General features: G+C 43.0%; 1 protein-coding gene across 3 annotated transcripts in view; it reads left to right on the forward strand.

Moving 5' to 3' along the window:
- The window catches only part of FGF12 (fibroblast growth factor 12), a 234,748-nt gene that overhangs the window by 137,543 nt on the left and 71,990 nt on the right, over positions 1-25,215 (forward strand). For all 3 annotated transcript variants that reach the window (XM_061345738.1, XM_061345739.1, XM_061345737.1), the window contains 2 exons: positions 14,952-15,062; positions 23,033-23,136. In XM_061345738.1, coding sequence (XP_061201722.1) covers positions 14,952-15,062; positions 23,033-23,136 — 215 coding nt within the window. The remainder of the gene's footprint in view (positions 1-14,951; positions 15,063-23,032; positions 23,137-25,215) is intronic.

Raw genomic sequence — 25,215 nt, forward strand, 5'->3', positions numbered from 1 at the left:
TGGCAGAAGTTGACCAAGAATGCAGAAAAGAATAGGTTAAGGAAAGCAGCTCCAAAGAACTAACTTTTAAATAAACATACATTTCCATATGTTCTATATACTGTCAAAGCACCATTGCCATGGCTGCATTATTGCTGTGCCTTAATCTTGGAATTCTTTGTGAAGAGACCTGTACCAAAACTCATTGACTCTGTACCTGGGCTGCACACACTGCAGTCTGTCGGGGAATGGTACCTTTATACATTGTTCTGTTCAATAAATGGTTAATTTCTACTCCCTAGCTAACTTTATATTATTCATAATAATACATTATCATGTCTAAGCTTAAAGCAACTACTACATCTGCCGTGTTACCTTTGCCCTATTCTGACATGTAGCAGAAACCTGAAATAACTTGTCCTTTACAGAGGCTGATTTTACTTTGCATCTCTATTAAAAGCTGTAGTAGAGCCACAGGTACACTTTGTGCCCCCCACAAAGTAAATGCCAATAGCAAGGACTCCTGGAATAAATGATTTTTAAAGCAGAGTTTCTGCTTTGAAGAGTGTCAGTGTGGACACTGAATTGTGCTGCATGGTAGCAGGACTGTAGGCCTACAGCATCCTGACAGTACTGTCTCTGAAAATAGCAGCTGCAACATATTTTTAAATGGTAAACCAGAAGGCAGTTTTCTAGAGAGCTGTGGAACACGACTGTTCAAGCAGACCACTCTGGCTGTTCCAGCCCCCACGCTGCCGTGCTGCAGCATAGGCAAATAACTGTGTGCTTGTTCCAAGCACTGATTTGGTGCGCTCTGAAACCCTGATGGAGCTTACATGGCTGCTGAGAAAATTCAGGTGGATATGCGCTGACACCTGTCAGACACCTCTGCTGTCCTGTGCTCATTCTAGGATGTCATGACTAAAGGTGACAGAGGGACAAAGCCATGGCTTGAAGGCAAGGTGGCGGTCTGAGTCCTTCTCATTCTCAAGTCTGAGCTGATGGCTGGTTCCATGCAGCAGCACTAGGCATTTCTGCTCTCTGCCCAATGGAATGGGCTGGGCTGCAAGATGAGGGTTAATGCTGGAAACAGCATCATCACTGAATGGGGCTTTCCAGCTCTGTTCCTGCATCTGCTTTGTGGCTCTGGGTTTGTCCCTTTCCCCAGTGTCATGGGGAGATGACTTCTCCACTGTGCCTGGGGTCCCACTGAGGAGATGCCATATTGGGCTGTGCTGCTTCTGGCAGAGCTCTGAGTTTGGAGGAGTATTAAGCTCTTGTGGAGGCCCTGGCTTGGGTCAGGGCAAGGGTGGAGGTAGCAATAGCAGCTCCTCTCCCTTCTCAGCCATGTGCATCTGTTGTACCTGAAGTTGTATGTGGGAGGAAGGTTGGATTTAGTTCAAGGGACACCTTCTTCAGAGTCTGACTTGCATTGGTGCCCCCTTCTCCTTCAGTGTTATGGGGCACAAGGATGAACTCTAGTTTGGATGGTGCTTGGCACTATCATGTTCCTAAAGAGAAGATCTCAGCTGGGAACCTGTGGCCCTTCTCTGGCCAGAAGATGGACAGCCATGGTGAAAGGCGGGGATTGGTTATGCTGCTGCCTGCCTCCACTCCCCGTCCTTCTTTCTGGGGCCTTTCCAGTGTGGCAATTCATGTTTGGAGTGCTTGACTCCACAAACAGATGTCAAAAAAGGGGAGATATGATGTGGCTGATTGCCTCCAGTGGTGGGGACTAGATCTGAAGATGAAGATCCAGGGGTAGATACATCTGCTACAGTGGTGGAGAGCACAGAGCTTCTCCCTTATCCCACAGCAGCATCCATGGAGCATGTTGTGCAGAGCTGTCTCCCTGTGGCACTCCTGTCTCACCTTTGCTCCAGCAGTGTGCTCTGGTAAGGGAATGTGTTACATCCAGTGGACAGTTACATGATGTGAACTGGCAAAATATCCACAGAGAGGCAATATAATTCCATTACTTGTTCCTCTTTCCCAGCTGAAAACTGATTGTGGTCATAATACAGACAACGCCCCACCCCCGAAATATTATTTTCTTGAATTATTTAAGTAGCTTGGATTGAAATGAAAGAAGAAAAGAGCCATGTCTTGGGGTTAATGCTTACTTAATTGATATTTAATTGATATTTTGATTGATAATATATCCATGTTATATCAATAATATATATTATATTGATAATATATCAATAAATTGATATTTAATGCTTGCTTAATTTATATTTATCTAGTACAGCATAGTTTGCAGTTCCTTCCCCTTGCTGGCTGCACAGTATTTTGCTTAGCAGTTGCCACTCATATTGCCCAAACTACCGAATATATGCACTTCCTTCATTCTCCAAAACAGAACTGTTTGCAAAAGGTTAGGCATTATGGGACTGCTGCAAATGAAGCCTGGCTTCAAACAGCCAGTCCACATCTTCCAGAAAATTGAAAAGCAGCAGAAATCAGCAAAAAGACACAGTGGTTTTGGCTTCCAGGAACTGGCATGCAGTTGGGAAGCGCACTGTGGTTGCTGAAGGATGCTCCCCACGGACTTGTGAGCCACTGGGCTGCAGGAAGTGCAGGGATCACATATTAGCAGGTGAGGGGCTTAGACCATCCGTCTGCTCCTGAGCCTGTCCTTCCCTGGCACAGCTCCTGTAATCGGATCCAGGTTTAAATTGCTGGCTGCCTGTAACCTCTGTCTCAGTTATTGATCTGCAGACGTTTGTGTGGGCATCTTCTTGTGACTGACATCCTGCTCTTGCGGGTAATTTCTGTGATGGTGGCTAAAAGGGTTGGCAGAGCATGCAATATAGCCACCAGTTCTCTGCTGGCTTTTTATAGTTTGGTTTTATGCTCTTCGGCAGAGGGTCTGCCTGATGGCTGATACAAATTGTTACTTAAAAATTTATAAACATTTGTTTTGGGTTTTCTTTCATTTCCTTCTGTGCCACTCCTATCTCCTCCGCTTCCTTAAACATTCTTTCTATTATTTTTCTTTCTTTTTCTTCAAAAGCACAGCTCTACTTTCTATTAAATAAATTTTAGTTTTTTAAAGCAAGAGCCCAATAGTGACTCCTGAATGATTAGAAACCATGTTTGAGAGCTCCTTTGCCCTGAGCCCTCAGGCAGTGAGTGGCTCTTGGGCAGCTGGAGGAGCCGGAGCTGAGTTTGGAGCCGTGTTAGAGAGGCAGATTTTCCATTTTTGCTCCATCTGCACTGTGTCATCCTGAGCACGCGCATCCCCAGGGACGGAGCTCGCTGCTTGCAGCTCTCTCCCGGGATGGCAGTGGTGTGGCTGGTAAACCTGCCTGACTTGCTGGAGTCCTCGAGGCCACCTGACATCGGGAATGAAGTGTTTGTAGTGAGAGAAGAACCATGAAACACCATCCTTACTTACAACAGAGCTTTAGATGGAATGAGGCAGATGATGGCCTTCTCACACTGCAAGTGTTTTCATTAGGTTGAAGGCAACTTCTGGCTCAAATGGAAAACTAAAATTATTCTGAAGGTAAAAAAGGTGTATTTTCACAAAGCAAAAGGAAAGAAGAAATAACTTTGAGTCACATGGTGGGGTTTGGCCATTTTTAGCATGAACTTGCTCTTTGAAGTGTAATGTTTCTTCAAACTAGAGTGGCACAAGCAGCACATTTTCTTTATGCATTTGGGTGTTGTGTAAGATTTGCCAAAATTCAGTAATGTAATTTTGGGTCAAAAAATGCTTGCAAACTGCTGCAGAAGTGCTTAAGCTACAGTAGTACAGTAAGCCAAAAAAATCATTACAATACAACCTGTCTGATTCAGGGTTTATTTTTTTCACATCACAGTCTCATTACCTGTTAAATAAAGAAGTATCACATGTCTCATCCCTTTGGAAAATGCTGCGGGAGTGCATGAAGAATGACATAACTAAAAGGGGCATCGTTGCCTGGTGTTACTGAACATTTTCAGAGTGAAGATGGGACCCAAATTTTATTCTGAGTTGCCATTCAGTGATTACCCAGGGCTCTTCTATAAGCTGGTGTTGGTAGGACCAGGTACCCTCCCCAAGACTGATAGCATCTTACATGATTAATTTCTGCTCAGTGTTTGTTGGTAGCATGTTCTGTCCATTTTCTGTTTTAATGAGTTTACTTTTCTGGCCATGCAGAGAGGGTGGAAGATTGATGTAGTTGTTTCTGTATCATGTTTTTCTTTGTGTGAGGGACTTCTCAGTGTTTCTGCAGTATTTCAGGCCTGTTGGATTGATGAGGAAAGTGGAGAGATTTAGCATCTGAGAACAGCACAAATCACAGTGCTGTGGCAGGTGTGATCAGCAGGGATGGCGTCTGCTCTATTCGTGTGACGACTATTAGTGATCTGGTGTTTTGTGTGGGCACTTCAAGGTGAGGGCAGCTGAGGACACTGTCATGGAGCCCTTGAAAAACTTGGGGCGCAGAAGTGTAATAACCAAGCTGTGGCCACTTAGCAGCAAGGCTGAGAAGACCCCTGAGGTTTACTAGTCCAACCATAGCCCTGCACTCACACCAGATGTGCATTCCCCAGACAGATTTTTTTTTAACCTGTTTTTTTATATCGTCTCATGGAGCAAATTCTAGGTAGAAAGAATTTCCTGGTATCCTGAATCTTTGTAGGAAACCAGGAAAAAACCTCCTTAATTGACAGCGAAGAAGCTTTATGTTGCACATTGGAATCAACAAAACAAAACACAGCCTTTCTAAGTGTACAAGCATTGAAGTGCTGCCAGAAGATTGTCCAGGATTTCTGATCCGTCAAAAAAGTCCTTAGGATGTGTAGCCCTGTAAGAAACCCTCTCCCGCTCCAGCCCTGTTTGTAGGATGAGAGGTGCTGCAAGAATGGGGAGAGGGCAGAGGTGTTCTTCTGTTTCTCACTCCTGCCAGCCTCAGGCAACAAAGCTTAGCAAATGGCATCGCCAGACATCATCCTCCAAGCCTGCCTTTCCACCCTGGGGGTAGCAAAGATGTGGCCCCTTCTTTGCTGGTGGGAATTCTTGACTCGGTCATCCCTCAACCCAAAAGCTCTGTAGTGTGGGGATACCTGTTTGCTCAATCTTCATGCAGCACTCGAGTTCTCACTGCTGGCATGTGGAAAGTCTGAGTTTTCCTTCTGATGTTTCCCCTTTGTCCAGCCCATGGGGGCCAGAGAGAAGCCCCCATGAAGGGACACACACTTGGATGGTTCATGGAGTCATGTCTGCACCCAAATGAAATGCGCTCTGTGATTGTGGGCTTACACATAATATTTATGCTATCCTCTGTTTCACTCTGGGTGTAATTTTCCTAATTACACAATATGTCAGGAATAATTGCAGGGTGTTCCTCAAAATAAATAATATATCTGCTACCCATACTTATGAACATGTGCTAACCTTCATCAGCCAAGGCATTGACTGCTGGGAAATGACAGTTTAGGAGCTGTAGCTACAGCTTCTTTTCCATTAAACTTCTCATATTTTTTAATTCCCTTACCTGAAAAAGCTCACCCTGCATAAATTCTGGAAAAGCCCTACATCTCTTCTTCATGCTTTCCGTTCCTGTCAGGCTTTGATTTTCTCCTCATTTGAGCTCAAGTCAATACTGGTATAGAAGATTGCTCTTTAAAGGGAAGTGTTTTGAAATTTTGACTGCTGGTAAAACACACTGGATCAACAGAGCAATACAAACCATGTCCGGGGGGAGGCAAAGACAAACCCAGGAGTGCAGCTGTATGAAGAATTGATTTTTTTAGTTCTATGGTCAAACAAAAGAAGTTTCTGGGAAGGAGGGGATTCAGATCCAATGCAATATTTCATTCTACTTAAAATGAAACTTTGTCTTTCATCTCCAAGTCTTTTAACATCATTTCCAAACAAAGCATTGTCTCGAAAGAAAAAAAAAACCACAAATTTGTCCTCCTTTCAGATGTCCTTTTTTTCCCAGCCCCTGCCAAAATAATTGGTGTCATTTAGGTCATCCCATTGTTTTCACCTCCAGTGGTTTCTGGGGGCCTGTTTTGTCCCTGGAGTGCTGGAAATGGCTGTCTTGTCCTTAGCTTGTGTGCAGAACAGGTAGCTCATGTGTCATGTATGGTATTTGGCATTTGCCTTCTAGGAAAAACTCATCCAAGACTTTGAACCTTTTTATCCTTGAGTCCTGGACTTTAGGTGGCTGTTGCATGGGATCCGGAGCTTGGAGAGCTAGTGATCTGAAGTATGACTTCTCTAAATCCTAACATCCATCGGCTCCTAGGAAAAGGGTGGTCTGGGAGAAACATAGAGCAGTGGTCCCATGTTGCACCCCACTTTCAATGCCTTTTATGGCTCCTTTCTCTGCCCCTTACCTCGGACTTGTAATAACATCTGTGTAAAACTGATTCCCTGGATATGACAGGGCCTACATAAATACCAGTGCTGTGCAACCATGTCTTTTCCACCCACTCAGCAAGTGAGAAACAAGACTTCATGGAGGGACTCATCTTTGTAAAAGCAAAGCAGGTGTGGTGCAGTGCTTTGCATATGTCTGCTCCTTGGTAGAGGGTTCAGGCAGGCAATTGTGCTCAGTGCTAATTACTATTCCTCCTTGCAGGCATCAGCACAGGAAAGGAAATCACTCCTCTGGATGCTCTTTTTTCTTACAAGGTGCCATTCCGCTCTAGTGACTCACTGATGGTGACAGGAGGCAATTGCTTTGATAGGTATTGTCATTGGCTTGAGCCCGTCATCCGTCCGAGCTAGGGAAATGTCATTTTGGAAGTTTGCCGTTCAAACACCGAGGCTATCCCTGTCAACACAGCCTGTTATTTCATGTAATGCATCCTGAAAGCACCAGTTGTCTCTCTGTAGTTATTAGCTCTGGGTGGAGATGCACACTTGAGATAAGTAAATGCACAAGTGTGCCTTACAGCCCTATTGTCCTAATTTTCTTCTTCAAAAGGAATTCCCTGTAGTTGGAGGTGGTGCCAACCCTGTAATCACACTGAACTGGAGCTGGGCATTGCCTTCATTCTGCATCATTGGTAAAGGAGCTGGGATCAACTGTCTGGTGCCGCCAGAGTCACAAACATCGGCAATAAATCTCAGTGTCAGTTGATCTGTTTACATCTCTCCATCCTACTCACAGGCTGGGTGATGTGCCCGTGTAGCTGAATGGCTGTATCTAAACAGAAGGGGCTTGTGGCAGCTTTGCGTGGTGGGGCTGGATGCCTGGCTTTGATACAGAGCCCCTGCTAATACTTGAGCAGCTGCTGTTGCCCACGGTGATGTGACTTCTGTGCAGGCAGCCTGAGGAGGCATCCAAATGCAAATGCCCACCTACACTGTTCACCTCCCTCTGCCTTGCCTGTTATTCAGGATGTCCTCTCCTTGCCTGTTATTCAGGATGCTACAGACAACATTGCCCAGTCCTTCTGGGCCACCTGCTTGTAGGCTTCCTTGGGCAGAGCGTGTCCTTCTCTGAACACTTTTGCCGAGTTAAGCCACAGAAAACCTTTTGTGCGTTTGGGAAATGTCCTCCTTGCCTCTGCCTGTGTACTTTTCTGCACTCAGTGACTCCCATGGGAGCTGCAAATGCTCAGCACTTTGCAGCAGGATTTCCTATCTCTGCACCTTAGTGACACGGTTGGAGTGTCCTCCAGGATCCCTGTGTGTGGCTCAGGAGGTTTCCACCTGTTTTGTGTGCGGCTCACTACACAGGCACCTGTGTGCAGTGTCTGCTAAAGGCTCACACTCTGCTGTGGTCACAGCTTGGAAGAGTTTGGCAAGGTGTTCTGCCAGAGGAAATGCACCCCTAGGCTTCAAGGACAGCAGCTTCTGGCACAGCTGCAAGTGCTGTTATTCCTGAGCTTCCCAGTTCAGGTAGATTCAATGAATCATTGTAGTGAGTTGAGCTATTCAACTTATGCCGACAGTGATGCATTTAATTGAAGACAGCTGCTTACTTCATCTTAACTCCAAACACCCTGGAGAACTTAGTAGCTCCTGTCTGGAAAAAACCCTCAACATTTTTCTCCCTCAGCGATTCATCTTGTCTTTATCCCTGAGTTCTGTGCTGATGCCTGTCCCCCTGGTAATCTGCATGGAGCTCACTGATGCTTTTTTGTGCCGAGTTAATACAAGCCTTCATTAATACTGTATTTCTGAAGGAGGGATTTAAGTGTCCTCTGTCTGCATGTATTTGCAGTATTTAGCTTATCGAGTATTCTGGAACCCATCTTTTTCAGGGGAGGGGAACTGCAGTTTCTGCAGTGGCACTTTAAATATGGAGTTAATCTAAGTAAATTAGGAGCAGTTTATGCTCTGATTTGAATGCTGGATTTGGTGTGTTAAGGATTTGAGTCCTGGTTGGCTGAGTCATAAATCAACATCCCATTATGACAGCTGCATCCTGAATGGGGGAAAATAAGAATAACGGAATGTGTAAATTCCAGGCTAAAATGTTTAATTGCCATAAATAAATGTTTAAAGAACATTAAGGTGAAATATGCTCCTGAGATATATTACAGTCCCTGTGTTTCCCATCACATCCTCAGCAAAACTGTTGCACAGGCACAGAAAAGAATTAGCAGTATTCAGCAGAAGAGAATTCAGCCATGGTTCAGATCAGGGCTGGAAATGCTTTCTCCCTTTGCCAATCCTATGTCCTTAGCAGGTACCAGAGGGACTGTTTTGGCAGCCTAGCACTGGCGTCTCTGACAGCCTTGCTGTGCTAAGACCAGGCAGAGGCTTTGAGTCAGAACATGTCCTGCTGCAGAAAAAGAAAGCAAATAAATGGGCAAGTCTCCTGTCAAAATCACACAGTAGGTACCTTCCTTCTACCTTCTTGCAGGTTGCTGAATGTAAAATGGCTGCTTGCCGTATGAGCTAGCAGAGTCCTCTGTGTTTGACAGCTCATTGTTCAGGGAATAGGAGTCCCAAGAGCTTCAGAGTTTATGCCATAACCAACACAGAGTACTGCTGGCACCCAACACAGTAACTTCTGAAGTGGATTTAAAAGCAGTTCTGCACCAGCAACCTCAAGTGGAGGCCTGCCTGCCAAGAAGAGCATTGCTATGAGTTGCAAGAATCCTTGGAGATAGTGGCTTAAATCCTGGAAAGGTCACTAAGCCCTTCATCTTTTCTAGAGATCATTGAAAAGCAGCCCTTCTGAGATCCCTACCACTGACTCAGAGGGTTCAGATTAAAGTGATTTCTGTAAGTAGGGTCTTGATGAATCCCTTTAGATTTCCCAGCCCAAGGCGAAGTGGGGTCTGAATTGCTGCAGCCTCAGGTCATTGTATTGTCATAAGAGGTGTTCTGTGAATTGCAAAAAATGAGGCTGTGGCAGACTGCCCTTCCATGGTGGAGTCTTTGTTGGAAATCAGTCCTGTGCTCTATTCCTTATTTCTCCAGAGCTCAGGGTTTGGACTGAACTGAGCTACACTATGGTGCTTGATAGAGTATAGGGTTCCTCACCCATGGATTTATGCTGCTGTGCATGACCCGATTATGTTTGTGCTCCTGCTTTGCTGATGGGAATAGGCAAGAGTTAGTGTCCTCGGTGGGGTTTTGCTAAATGCAGCACTTGTGCATAACCTCATAGCTTCTCTTTGTGTTAAGAGGAATTACTCTGCTTGCATGTTCTCCATTTTCCAGTTAATGAGGTGAGCCGAACTAAAAGAAAAGGTCACTAAAGAGCCAGTGATATTTCTGATAAGAAGCATTTTGGCCAGTGTCCCTGCTAGAGATCTTGCTCTTTTTCCTATAGCACACAGCAGATACCTTCAGCAATATCTGCAGTTTGAGGGTGAGAGATATGACTCTGCAGAGTAACTGATTTGGATGTGATCCCCTGGCCTTCTGGAGATCAAACAAAGTATGCGTGAGTACTCAGCAACGATCATGTCCTTGACAAGCCCCAGGGGAATGAAAGTTGTCATATAGCTGTACAATAAGGAAGGAAACACAGCAGCTGATATGAGCTAAGATGACTTTATGGTTTAGCAGCAGGATAGCTGAAATGAATAATGGCAGCGTCACATTACCATTTAAGTAGAGACAAGGAGATTAGCAATCAGATCATGATTTGGTTAGCCTCAGCTGCGTCAAAGGGCACAGAAAGTTAAAAGCAGGGCAGGCAGAGCTAGGGAGTTTGGTCTGTGGAAAAGGGAGTAAAGAGGATGTTTTTCTGGGGATATGTAGTGAGTTGGTCACTAGATGACTGCTGTGAGAAGAGTTATCAGCTGAGAATCATGCCTTCACCCTCTAGGCTGGTAGATGCTACAGACCAAGAACACAACCATGGCTTAGCTTTTGCTCTGTTATTATTATTGCTCTGTTCTGCCCTGTGGCCCTGTCCAGGGGGAATGCTTCCTGGGCATCATGATATTCTTCTGTGTCTTCTGGAAGCCCCACATTTGAAGGATTTTTGCTCACTGCATCTGCATAAGAAGAAGGTCCACTGAGCTTTTCTTTAGCATTGAAGGGGGCATATAGGGATGCTGGGGATGGACTCTTCATTTGGGACTGTAGTGGCAGGACAAGGGGTAATGGGTTAAAACTTAAACAGGGGAAGTTTAAATTGGATATAAGGAGGAAATTCTTTCCTGTTAGGGTGGTGAGGCACTGGAATAGGTTGTCCAGGGAGGTTGTGAATGCTCCATCCCTGGCAGTGTTCAAGGCCAGGTTGGACGAGGCCTTGGGTAATATGGTCCCCATGGCAGGGGGTTGGAACTTGATGATCTTAAGGTCCTTTCCAACCCTAACTATTCTATGATTCCCCCAACCCTGAGCATCTATATAAGGGCAACCAGAACAGGCTATTCAAAGTAAGCATTCCAAAGTAGCCAGTATTGTGTATAAAATGAGGGCAAAAATATCCCTTTGCATATTGCATGGAAATCCTAATAGCATGGAATTTGCACTGGGAATACATTGTGTGTGGAAATCTTTTGTGTTTAGCCTGTACTTTGGGGTTTAGGCAGTTATAACTTCTTTCTTAAATCTATTCTGAAGTATTTGATTTTGTGTTTAGGCAGATACTAAGTTGATACTTAGGTCTTGACCACATCAGTTCCATTTCTGCTGGGAAAGCTGCTCCTACAGCAAAACAGAAGAGTGTATGGAGCAGCCTGTGAGGGGGGGAATAGGTTTATCACTCCTTTAAAAGCAAGGGAATCTGAGTTTCCCTTGCTACACAAGAAGGAGGTTAGAGAAAGAAAAGCTTGTTTGTACTTCTGTCTCTTATTGATTATAGCCTGGAGCAGGACTGAGGGAACTTGAGACAAATAAAAGTATCATATAAAGGTTGTGGGTTTTTAATCTCCCACCCAGTGCTTCAATAAGCACTGGGAATCTTGCCTGCTGGGAAGGGTTGTTCTCTTTCACTTTTAATTGCAAAATTGTGAAAAGTTCTCAGTCTATTTTTTTGCCTTTATGCCTTCTGTTCTGGCTTATGGGAGTGTTCCACCATCCTCATTTGACAAGGAGACCTACTGTTTTTGAGGTTTTCTACAAACTGAGTTTTTCAACATGATTACTATAGCATAATGGATAGCAACGCTGGAAGACTGTGATAAAATTGTTCTGTAAGTGGAAAGAAGTGATGTTAAAATATATGATATGACAAAAGTAGGGAGTCTCTTAAAAGTCATGTGCAGAGTTTTGCTTCTGGGGTAGCAGGAAAACTCCTGTTCTGTGATTACACACTTCCCTCTTCAGGTAATAACTGTAGCGAAGCTTGGGGAGAAAGATGGGTAAAACCTTTATTCTTAAAAACTGCCTTCACCTAAAATTTTGCCTGTAGGCCTCCCAGCCACACTGATTGCTGTAGGAATAACACACTGCAATATCCCACTCTGTGCCCAGACATGAGACAGGAGGTTCCCTGGTGGGAAGCAGCTACTCTGCCAGCTGTTGTAGCATAGATGTTTCTGTTCAAGCTGGTCACTTTGCGGTCAGTGGGGAGATGCATGTGGATTTAGGATCTATGGGCCTGGCATGGCTGTTGACTTTTGGGATGGAAAGGGAGCCCAGTTCAAGTGTAGACATGGCTGTGCTAGATGCAACAAATCACCCATTGCCCAGATATCTCCTTAACCATCCTTGGGCTGTTCTCTGTGTTAGAAAAGAGAACTTGATGCCGGCTGTGCATGTATCTATGCTGCTTTTGCATTTAGTTCAGGCAGATACTCAAAGGTGCAGATGCTCACCAGCTCTTCTCTCCTGTTGAAAGACACACAAGGAAATGCAGAAACAGAGGAAGGAGAAATCTGTATGTCTCCAAAGTGATTTCTGACCCTTTGGTGTCTGAAAAAAATGTTTGGTTGGTGGTGCTGCAGGGCATTCTGAATGAGCCAGGGTAGCAGGGATGCTCCTGCAGAAGAGGTGTGAGGAGAGACAGGAATACTGCTGCTGTCAGGCTCTGTTAGGGCCAGGAGGAACATGAGAGTTCTGTGCTTCACTTGCTTGGAGTTTGAGTTTGGGTTTGAGCCTCAAACTTCAGCAAAACCAGGTCAGGTCAAGAAAAAAAAGCATGTGTAAGATAAGATTCCTACTCCAATCTAGGCAGGCATTGATTCAGGAAAGCCTAGGATCATGAAGAGTGCAGTCATTAAAGCTTGAATTGTACCTGACTGTGTGTCTATGTCAGATCAGTAATAAAAAGGGACCCTGGGGCTTTATCCTGTGTTTTACTATGGTGACACTTAGCCTTCTGGTGCATTGGTGTTTGCATCTAACAAAGGTTCAGGGTGACCTCAAGGGATCTCAGGTGCTATTCTGATAAACTTGGTAGACTATTTAGTAAAAGTGGAAGAGGTTTTCATGTTGTTCCAAAATGTTTTCATGATCAAAGTATAGTTTGCACCCCAAAGAATGAGGGGAGGACCTTCTATCCTGTAGCTAAATCAGAAATTTCCCAAGAAAGGGGACAAGTTCAGGGTTGTTTTATATGTCCGTTCCTCTTAGTCTTGAGATGCTTTAGACAAGATCTTCCGCCCTTCCCCAGCAGACAGAAAGCCTCAGGCTGCAGAAGCATCTTCTAAACCTCTCCTGCTGGGAGCTCTTCCATTTTGTGCGAAGTACTTAAGCATTAAAATTTAAACAGAAAGTAAAAACAAGGCTAAGACTCATTCAAGGGACTGAAAACGTAGGTCTCTCGTATCAGAGAGTACCTATTAGTGCCTTCACCATTGTGGTATTAGATAAAAGAGAGGAAGGGTACAGGCTCGAGAAGGGTGGTGCAATCATCTGTACCTGAGAATACAGCTTTTCGTTTCCTCTAGCTTTAATATGCATGTTAGAAAAGCAAGTTAAATCAAGCTTCTGCATTCAACAAAATAGAAATTCATTTTGTTAAGAAGAAAGCAAAACACTTAGCTCAAGCTAAGTCTCAGTTTGACATTCGGCTTGAATGACATTCTCTTTTAGTAGATGGCCAGTACAATTGTACTTATTTTACCATCCCAGAATTGTCTTGCTGGGAGAAAGCCTGCCTGCAGTCTACAACATTCTCATTGCTATGAAATCACTGTTTTGAAGCAGTGTAGAAACCAGCTGATCCCAATTTACTCAGTGGGGTTTGTAGCTGTGAAATAACACCTGACTCCCCGAGCTGGTGGAGGGGTTGCTGAAGCTGAAATTCTTTGCACCTGCAGCCTGTCTGCATCCAAGGTCCCTGCCTGCTGCGGGGAGGGTGTTGCCTGTGCAGAAGCGCTGGCTGAGAGTGCCAGCCTCAAGTGGAAGTTGTGCAGCGCAGTGCAAAATCGTTAGAGACGGGGGCTCCTAATGGAAACACTTAACACACAACGTGACTAGTTATGTAATGACCATGGCTTATTAAACAGCCTCACTAGAGGCATGAAAGACGGGAGGCTGACAGGATTTTTGGTATGCTACACTGGATTTTTTCCTGTTCATTGAGCCAGGAATAACTGGGTCTTATTTATTTACTTTTGGTGGGTGGTCACATAAAACTCCAAACTCCCATCACACAAGGAAGATCTCTGCCATCCTTGCTAGTGTGTCTGTTTACATGTAGCCAGCTGGCTTGCTTTCCAGAAGCAATGACTGTGACAAAGACTTGCATGATTAAAATTGAATTTATTTTTGTAATACAAAAATGAATTATTTTTTTTTTTGTTATGCTGCAAACCTCTCACATGAAGTTTGAATTATTTCTGCCTTTTTAGTGTTTCCCTTTTCCTCTTCAACACAGGTATAAAATGTTGCAGAAGCAATAGGTAAGCCACAAGCCAGTCCGTTGCTGGCTTATGATGTAGAGGGGCTGGGAAAGGACCCTGCTAGAGGCAAAGAGTGATTCCCATCTACCAGAGTATGCAGTACATGTTTTAGGGGGGAGGAAGATGCAGATTTTAAAACAGAGGCGTTTTAAGGTGCCCATAAATGTTTCAAGGGTCATTTTTGGAGGTGTCTTGCATCTGTTCCTTTCAGGATTTTGTTCCTGAGTCCCACACAGTTGGACTCATGCAGCCTGATTAAGCACTTGGGTACTTTGGTTTTACACCACTATAATACCAGTGATATAAATAGATTTTCATTGGCATAAAACTGGAACTGCGGGATAGTGAATCAACCATACAGAAAATGAGGATCTTGGCTTCACAGGCAAAATAAGAAACAAAAGACAAATTGTTTCCAGCTCCGCTAGCAAATATTCTTCTGAATGAGTGACATATTCAGAATATATAAACTGTCTAAAGACTTTCATTTGGTAGGTAACTTTCAGTGGAGCGATGTTCCATAAATATGTTTCTGTTGCACCAACTATGCATTGCTTTTTACCTGCTCATCTGATCTCAGTTTTATTTGCCTGTATGTCTATGTATATATGAATATTTTACAACCACGCTTGAAAGGAATCACAGAAAGCTGTCTTATCTGCCAAGCACTTCTATGTTTACTCAGGGCTTAATGGGGGCCAAACAAATTGGGACTCTTGCTACTTGGTATATCTAATAATTTGTATTATTTTTTGCAGAACCCCAACTGAAAGGAATTGTGACAAGGTTATTCAGCCAGCAGGAATACTTCCTGCAGATGCACCCAGATGGTACAATTGATGGGACCAAGGATGAAAACAGCGACTACAGTAAGAAAAATTACCCTGTTTTGCAACCCTGTTACAATCAAATGCATCACCTGGCTTTAAAAGATGAAATTACGAAGAAGCCAGCTGTTTTTGCACATATTTTTCTATCTATCCTTCCCCTTTAAATCTTGCCTGTATAATTTCATATGTTTCCCCTCCAATCTTCTTCCCTCCTGCCCCGATTCTGTAACTGCCATCTGGGTGGGGTGGAGAATAAAACCCATGATTTGAATTGCTTCCAGAAGAGAAAGGAGATTATATTTATACGCATGCCACATGGGTAAAGGATAGGGGGAATTCTCTCTCGAAGGAGAAGAGGAGAAAATTGTTTTCACTATTTTATACTGAAAACCTCAGCAATCATCCGGAATTTCCAAGCTGGAGAAAACCAGCTATTCATTAAAGTATAGTGCTTTGAGGCTAATATAAAGGTTGAGGACATCATATGACCTTTCCAAAGGAAGTCATCTTCCAAAACATTGTTCAAAGGGATTGTGTTCATGCTGTCCAACAAAGGACGGCAAAGTCCACCAAAGGCAGCAGACCCATGCAGGTTTAAAAATGGTGCTCTGTGCAGGAGCCATACTGGTTAAAACAAATGCAGAGAAACAGCCAATCTTCCTTTTGCAAAAGTAGTTTTGTCAATACCAAAACTCCACAAAGTTTAAAAAAGGTGCAGGATATTTTCTACAGCTTCTCTTCATTTCATGGGCATTAGATAGATGCTTCTGAGTGGACAGTAATAAGCTCTGATCCTGCATCCACAGAGTAGGACTCAAGTCTTGATTTGTGTCATACTATGTTGGTTTGAAGCTCCCTGTGCCACTGATGTAGGACATCATAGGTAGCCTAGAAGATAGACAGCATAGAAGGTATTTTCCCAGCCACTACTAGAGATGAACACACGTTCATCTGTGTGGTAGGATTGATGGAAGCAAACTGCATGTACTCTGTGGAAAGAGAAACCTACTTAATTTGGAGGCTTATTTTGTTCTAACTCAAAGAAGCTCTTGGTTGGATTGAAGGCATCATTCCTTCAGGAAGACATCATCTGGGTTGCATGTGAGGGGTGTCTGAAGTGATACAACACACATAGAGAGGACATTCACATTGTCATGTGAAGCTGCACAAAGGTGCAGTTTGGCTACAGCCCCACATCTACGGTGTTTGCTCTATCCCCAAGATGCTGGCAGAGTGCTGTGACAGGAGCATTTTGTGTAGTGTGGCTGCTCTGCTTCATCCAGCTCAAGGCTGGGGCCCATGCATGAGAGGAGCTTTGGGAAGATGGCAACTGAAATAGAGGGAGACTGGCAAAGCCCTTGTGAAATGACCCAAGAAGCTGCATTCATCTGAAACTTGGCCTGTGGCAGATGCAAGGGTTTTAGTCCTCTTTTTTTTCATATGCTTGTGTTGAACAGAAGAAGTATTGCAAGTTTAAATGACAGAGCTTCTAATTTGTGCTGGAGCAGGGGGAATCTGTGGACCTTGACACACACACTTTTATTCCATTAGAGACTGAGCAGGTCTCTTTCTATGAAGAAAGTCTGGACTTTTGATTTTCTCAGGCAGACACCAACACATGGGATGATTTCAGTGGGCTTTAGTCGGGGGGTGATGAGCCAGCATGGGTCATATTAGCTGCTTTCTCTTAAAGAAGACATAGGATGTTCTCAATCTGCAGGAAAACCCATTGGAGGCCTATTTGTCAACGGCACGGGAAGAGCTGCTAGAGGTAATAGGGATTCATTACCGTCATCTATCATTGAGAACTGAACAACAAAGTAATGAACTCAAACTGAAGCAGGGATGAATTTAGGTAAACATCAGGGGAATAAAACGTAAGAGCAGTTCTGCAATATTTCAGGCTGGCAGGGGAGATGAGGGAAACTGCCTCTAGCTGCCCATGACTGAGGTTGGGCCCCAAACAGCTCTTATCTCATTAGAAATGTTAGGGATCGGTTTCTGAAGGTGCTTAGTACTTGTAAGCCACTTCCATCCAGTCATCTTGGCTGCAAATAGATGAGCTGAAGGGCACATCTAGAGTGCAATTTATTTGGTTGAGGTGGAAGCTCTGCCTTGGCAGCTGGGGTAGGACAGGAGGTGTCTAGTTGAAGTGTGCCAAGCCACTTGCTCAAAGTCATGGGCCACGTCATAAATTTTAGTAAAGTTTTTGAAAGAAGACTGAAGACAAAGAATTCCCCATCCCCTGATCTCAGGGGATATCAAAAGAGAAAAATTCAACATGATAATATTTGGCTCCTGAAAATGAAATTAAGAATGTGCATTATTCAGTTTTGTTTAACTTCCTACCACACGTTCTCATTTATAAATCTTTGCTTTGAGTCAGCATTTTATATTGTATGAAGCTTCCAGTTATAGCTTCAAAACAAAATCACGTTTTTTTTATTTTGGAAATGCCAAAAGAAACCATACTCACTATTTTTTTTTCCCTTTTCTATTCCTCCAAACATCTCAATTTTTGGCCAGAAAAAAGTCAAAACTCACTTGTTGAAGTGAACAGCTTACCGATTTACATCACTGATATTTTCTGTTTTAAAATACTTCTCCAGAATATTCCTGATCAGCCAGTCTGAAATCTGTGCAGTATTTCTGTGCAGGGGCAAAATTCATCAAAGAGTAGATAAATATTTCCATATCCTTGAAGAGGGCTGGTTAATTCACATGCACTGGGAGAGAAGGGCACTCTGGACGGCCATATCAGGATAGTTCCCACCCTGGATGGCCATCTATTCTCCATGCAGAAGCCATCTTAGCGCAGTTAAATACACGGTGAGCACCATGTTCTATACATTAGTCTCTGTTCTGTAGCCACATGCTGATTGTTCTAATTAGCATTATGAAAGGAAGCTTAATTTTCGTGGAATACGTTAGGCTGGTTTACTCTGACAAAATCAACATTTAAAATGAAAAGCGACATGTCCCTCAGATATGTCTCATGCAATTAAAAGTTCAAATAAAAATCCAGGAACTGCTAATATTTCAGCAATTTTTAAATTAATTATCTGGTGCCTATTTTATGTGTGTTCTTGAGAGGCTGGTGGCATTTATTTTCCACCTCCTCTCACTTACATGAAAGAAAAAAAAAAAAGCCAACAAAAAACCCAGAAGCCAAGTTCTAATGGCATTTGAATGGGCATCCAGCCAGTTTCCCGCGAAAGAAGCGCTTGGGACATCTGTTCCTTATACCATGCATTTAAAGGCACGCCATCTTAATGTAAGCAAGAAGACAGATCCTCTGCCTACTTGCACTGGGATATATGAATAATTTTCTTTTAATCTGAGCACAATTCCATGGTGTATGAGGCCCTTGTTTGTGTTCTTAGTAATGTTATATATGCGCTTTTATTTGTGGCAGTATCTTTTCCTTCCAACATCAGTGATCTCAAATGGTCTTTCAGGGCTGATTGTTGCTGTATTTGCATCATTATTCCTCTTTCCTGGGCTGAGCAAGGTAATGCACCTTTTTAGTAAGAGCAACAGGACTTCTTTGTTTGCTAGTATAATCCTGCTGAATGTCTGAAAAGCCTTAGCAAATATACAGTACATAAAGGATAGGTCAACTATACTGAACAAGTGGAAACAGACCAGCATGTCCAGGATATTGTTGAGGATTTCCAGAAACAAACCCAAAAAGAAAGACTGGGGAAACCTATGGAGGTCTCCAGTTCAGCATCCTCCTTGAAGATGGGTTATCTTCAGCTGCACAGAGCCTTGTCTAATTGTTTCAAATGTCTTCAGGAATGAACTGTTCCATAACTTGATAACCTGTCTGGTGCCAGTGCTGCACTGTTCTCATTGTAACAAATTGTTCTTTGCAACCAGTCATAATTTCTTTGAGGCTTTTGTCTAGTGCTTCTTGTCTTTTCATTGTGTTCCTCTGAGAAGCTTCATTGTGTTCCTTCTTTGAGCTAAGCAAATAAATACAGTTCCCCTAGTTTCTTCTCTCATGTTGCATGAAAGAAGTAACTGCACATGTTGCATCACAGCCTGTTGATCATCTTAGCAGCATTCTTCATTTCTCTCATGATCTTAAACTTCCCTGTCTCATAATGCACCACGGCTGCTGATGCCTATTGTATCTTCCATTAGTTCTTCTTTATTCATGTGCAGCATAAATGTCTTGATCCAGAACAAATCACCTGGTATAAATTAGTTTAGGTCCTCTGACTTACTACTGCTTATATCAGCTGAGCATATAGCCCACATCTTATATATAGTACATCTTACCTTACTCATCTATTTCTGTAAATAAGCTAGTCCAGACACATAGCTAAGTATGTGTTTAGATTTAAGAAATGTGTTATGCCACTGATAAACTGCCATAATGTAATGGTGAACAGCATACTCATGGCCAAAGAGTTTAGGACTGTAGCATGCTAAAAGTAGTATGATCAATAAGCAGAGTTAGGTGTAAATCTGCCAATGACTGAAAATGGTAAGATGTAATGAAGGAAAACATACAGAAATAATTCAAGGTCCTAATTTTTTTCCCTTCTGCCCATGAAGTAAGAGTGTGTTCATTCTATGACGTTGCAGATGGCATAGAAAATGTACCATTTGCAGCAGAGTTTTGAAAGCATTTGTTAAATTTTCTCTTTTTCTCATCAGCAAATCATATGTCCAGTCCTACTTTACCACTGTTAGTCCTCTTTCCAATTCTGCTGTTTCATATTAACCAAAGATTTTTCCTGACAAAAAATGAGCCATACTGCTTTTGAGGTTGGTTGAGGGTTTTTCCTCCCTCATTTTACATTCTTACAATAAAGTTTATAAGCTTTTAAATCCATTCTAAATCAAGATAAAATATTTATTTGGAAGCATGATAACAAAAGGCTTAAATTTCTTCAAACGCATCTCTGGATTGAAGTGCAGAAACAACTCTTAAGAATTTGCAAAATCTTGATTGACCCAAACCACTTTTTTAATAGAGGGAGATATGTGCTACCTGAAACTTCTTTAGCTGCTAGTTACCTATGTCAGATGCATGTCATCCTACTTGTCTGCCTGCTCACTTGCTGTTCTACTATGTGCTATGTTGCAGGAGATGCTCATGCCTAAAAGCTGTGATTGTGGGTGTTGCTCCCATGGTCTGCAGCAGGGTCTCAGGGAGCTTGGGAACTGGCAGTGGTCTTGCTATTGTAACACAGAGCACAGCAGGATTGTTCCTGTTCTCCCTTCGCATGTATAGGTGGAAAGAGAGATTTGGAGATGTGGATCCTTCCAAATGGAACTTTTCACCTGCTAATTCTGGGTATTACCACCTTGCTGCCTAATGAATCCTTTGAATGGTCTGTCACAAGTTTTCTATACAAGATAAATTGGCTGTAGGGAATGAATGATGATGCCCATTTTGTTTCATTATTAGCAGTAATATGCTCCATTTTTCAGTGGGAGGAAAAATTAAGGAAGGGGAATTGCTTATAAATAGACTTGTTAATTGCAGAGGGTTTTAGACCTTCACGGTAGTGAGGAAGAGATAGAAATATAAGCTTACTTTGCTTAGTGAGCTTTTCAATGATAGAAATGCACTATAACAGAGTTTTTTAATGCTGAGTATCTGGGGTGTGTTTGTGTCTTCTGGGGACAACATCAAAGCAGCACTGTCCTTGACTCCAGCTCTTTAGACCAGTACTCAGGATAGATTTCATTTGCCATATGCATCTGTTGACATCCTCCCATGATATTACAAAAATTACCATTGTCTTTGGTAAGAATTCAGCACACATTTTGATATTTTATTGAGTATGATGCTTAAAAGCATAAAAAGGGACTGAGATTAAATTTGTTTCTACTAGACTCAAGGTGTCTTCCTTTTAGGCAGCTACCTAAGGGGAGCTAAGCAGTTGTTCTTGGGAACTGAGTGAGAAAAAAGGGCATTGATGTGAATCTGGGACTTGTGAATCCCTTTTTGGAGACAACCCTGAAACTAGCTCTGTCAAGACACCTGATACATATCTTGAGCAAAGTAGCTCTCTGTCTCTTGTGCTCTCTTCAGGTTTTGCTTCTGAAAAGGGATCCACCTCTGACCTTTAAGCAAATCCAGCAAGAGTTCAGGTTTAACGTAACCAGTTTCCCACTACATTTTGCAGAACTTTTAGGCTCTACTTTTTCTTCTAAGAAATTCTGCAAAAAATCCTGGGACTTTAGATCAGATTTTGGAGTCTGTAGTTTGGTTCAGGCTGGTGTAGCAAGGAAATAATGAAGCCACAGTTTCAGTTCTTCTTCCATCGCCCCCTTTTCTCCATATTAGCTAAAACTTCCATCTCCTCCCCTCTGCAGAAATTCACAGGCTGTACATGAGGGAGGTTCTTGGGAAGCATCTTATGGTTGAGTTAAATACATGCATTACTTAGCACATGCACATCTAACCAGTCTCCTGTTGAACTGGACTCTGCTCCCTCCTGTCATAGCAGGATTAACACTAGTCTGGCCTGAGGAGCTATAGCATTTTGAATAGATCATTTCAGCAAAAGCTTTATGCTTCGGGGCTGGTATTAAATAAGCAGTAGTCCATCTCCCAGGGAAGGAACGGCTGTGAGATGGTACAGTGAGGACTGCTTCTCCTACAGCTGCTATGTGAAAACCCCTTTGTGCTATGCTTGCTGCAGTGTGATGTGTCAGGCATAAAACTTTGTACATGATCTATAAAATGAATCAGCTAGAGGATAGTGTCCTTAAGGGACAGCTGGAAAAAAAAGAATGCTTCACTGCATGCTCTCTCAGTCTTTCCTCTGCACTCTCCCCATTCACAGATCTGCCCTGGGCTAATTTGAGCACCCCAAAGCTCTCAAAGTTTCAAGCAGGCTATAGTAAATAAGTGAGTGTGTTAAAAAGCCATGAGAAATGCTTTATGAATGTGGAAGGGGCAGTCTGACCTCAGGGCTAGGGAACTAGAAAAAATATTACTGTTTCAGGGTAGTTGAGTGGGAAGAGACCTTGAGTGAAGTATTTCCATTGTGTTTGTGCTCACAGTTCTGCCTGGCCCTGTGACAATCTTTCCATATCCTCAGCTACATGGGACAAGGTCTAGTTAGCTATTCATAAGCTAAATCACATAGAGTCCTACAACATCTGGATACTTTTGTCTTAGAAATCTCAGTAGAAGGAAAACCATGCTAATGCCTCAGTACTCAATCAACACTGACAGTCCTCTCCTCTTTGAGCCCATTCTGTCAGAAATGTAGCAAAAGCCTGACAATATGTTAATGTATATACTCCTGGGAAAGGTCTTTCAGGGAGCTACAAGATCTACTTGGAATTAAGCAATAAAGTAACAAATTTGGAGATAGTGATTGCAATGCTTTAATCAATAAGCTTGCAGTAAAATTGAGTCTTGCAAGGTCTTATCCTGTTCCGTCCTGTCTAGTGTGGCTTCTAAATGAGCAACAGTGCTCAGGTCCTGGAGTGGAGCACTGTCTCTTCCTGAGTTTCTTCATTCCCTTGACAGCAGGGGTCACACAGACACACAGTCAGGTTAATTTTTATCCTTCTGGCTGTGGTTGCTGTCTGTGTACTCTTTTAGCATATGGCAAATGCAGGAAAGTGTGTCTAGGTTTAAAATGTGTTTCAGGGTGAAGTACACTAAGCTGTGCTGTTGCATTTGCCATGGGCAGTTAGCACAGCTCAGCTAGCCCATGGAAAGCTGTTGAGATGTGCTAGCTTGAGTGCACGTATAAGTCCTTGGAATTGCAAAGGCAGTGATCAGACAGACTGATGGGTGTGTTAAAGCTTCTGGGAGGCAGCCAAACTCAGCACTTTAAAAAATTTCCCTTCAGCACTGGTCCCATGGCTGCAGGCCTTTCTTGTACCTGGAAGCAGGACTTTTGATTCTAGTCCAGTATCTGCTGGTAAACGTCAGGAGTGGGGTGGGCTGGCCCTGGGGCAAAAAGCAGCACTGGCCGCACAAAGGTGGTGTCTCCATAACCTTTGCTTTTCTCTTCTTTCCACAGCCCTTTTCAATCTAATTCCTGTGGGTCTTCGTGTGGTGGCAATTCAAGGGGTGAAGGCAGGTCTGTATGTTGCCATGAATGCTGAGGGATATCTCTACAGCTCAGTAAGTACTTTGCACTGTTGGGGTCCTGGAGTGCTTTGATTTTGTAGGTGGGGGGAAGGAGGCTGCACTGGGACTTGCAGCATTTTCTGGAAATGGTCACATATCAGCAAATCTTCAAAAGCAGGAGCCAGGGAGCTGCTGCAAGGCCATGCAATATTCACTTTAAAGTGTCTCCACGGAGACTCATGGCAATAATTCCTGACCTGTGAAGTTACACTTTGTGTTTCTTTGAGTAGTTACTTACTGTAGTTCATGTTGTAGAGGAGTTTGTATGGTTGGCTGGTTATATTCTGGTTTCACATTTGCAAAACGGCATGGACTGAATAGAATTCTTCTGAGTGGCACCTGCATAACTGACCATAGGTGGTCCCCCAATGCTGTGTTTTTACTGCAGTGTAAATCCACAGTGATACTCTGACTTCATTAAAATGATTCTGGACTGTTCTGCTGGCAGAATTTCCCTGTATTTGTGTGGTCTTCTTAATGCACATAAAAGATAAGTGAGGCATTTTTTTACTGACTAATTCCCCTACAACTTTCTTAAATGGCATGAAAGGGCATGAGGTTATTCATAAGATTCTTATTTGAAGTAAGTAATTGATTTTCACAGTGAATAATTGATTCAGTGATTTATTAAATATGGCAGCCCTTTGCCAGAATTTTTTATGCTTCTAATAACTTTGCTCTAGTTCTACATAGTAAAAAGTGATAGTTAATAATACACTTCTCATTTCTGTAGTTATGATATCTTTAAAGTGTATAGCTGAGATTCTAATCTCATCTGCCTTTGTGTAAATTTACAGTGCAGTGATTCTGCTCTTGTCTAGGCATTTACATAGCATTGAAAGCATACCTGAGAATGGAGATGGGACCACTGAAAGGACAACAGTCTGAGTTGCTTGTATGCGATTTTTCCTAACTCTTACCGTCCATCTTTGCTCCTGGTCAGTTTTAAACATGCTCATATGGTTGCGATTTTCCCCTCCAGGAGGTAACAAAGCTCTGTCTCCCCAGCAGCTCAGGGTAGAAAACAGCAAGTGGTTGTTTTAGTATGCCTGGCGAGATAGGTCTCAAAACTGGCTGCTTGTCAAGAAGAGACAGAGAGATCAATCTGGATCTCTCTGGATGCCAGACGCTTCCTGTTCTTTCATAGCCCAGTAAACCTAAATGACTGCTGCTAAATAAATTACATCAGTTTACTAACAATGCAAACTTCCTCTTTTTGTAAAGCTATCAGAGCCCAAAAGGTAATACTAAGTGTGGTGTGGTACTGCATTATCATGCCTGCTTCCCTTTAGGCACACAGTCAGGAGGGTCCAGACTGACATTTTGCCATAAAGGGTCCTGGCCCAGCACTGAGGCACCTCGTACCACTGGTGCCCTGTAAATGAGGACTGCAGGAAAGCAGTGTGTGTCTCAGCCACACACAGCTTGGGGGATCTTTTTGGAGCAATGAGGGATCAGCATTTTCCAAACAAATAGTGCAAGGAAGGGAAAGGTGTGAGGCTTAGGGAAGAGAAGAAATAGAAGGTTGGAAATATGAAGTTGACAGCTGAGAGATTAAAGACGATGCAGAGGAAAAATCTCTTGCTAGCAATAGTGAGACAATAGGGAGGATGGGAGGGACATTCCAAGAGGTGGTGGGCAGCAGGAGGACCATGTGTCCAGGAAACACATCTGCTAGTTGTATGAAGCGTCCTGTTAGGCACCAGATCATAAATGTATGCATATGAGGGTGGTTTAATGGGCGCTGCTTATTCCCAGCAAGTGTTCCTGCCTTAAGTAGGAAGGTTAATCTGGGAAGGACAAGGATGCACTGATGGCCAGTGGTTAATGAAGCGGACCTTTTTATGTACTATGGCTTGATGGCGTTCATCTCTGAACTAGTAGAAGTTAAACTATTTAATATGATTCAAGGTTTCTGCTTTCAATAAATAGATTTTCTGGTTCCATCCAGTGAGATGGAACTAGCTGGACAGTGTTTTCTTCTTGTATTGACTAGTGCCTCTGTCTTACAGAAATACATCAATGAATTCACTGTGCTTTGGAGCAGACTCCAAGGCAAGAAAAAAGAAAATT

Source organism: Neopsephotus bourkii, unplaced genomic scaffold (genome assembly GCF_033783945.1).
Source record: "Neopsephotus bourkii isolate Nb327-2 ecotype Australia unplaced genomic scaffold, CSIRO-AGI_Nbou_v1 NB_234, whole genome shotgun sequence".
In the NCBI taxonomy this organism is placed as follows: Eukaryota; Metazoa; Chordata; class Aves; order Psittaciformes; family Psittacidae; genus Neopsephotus; species Neopsephotus bourkii.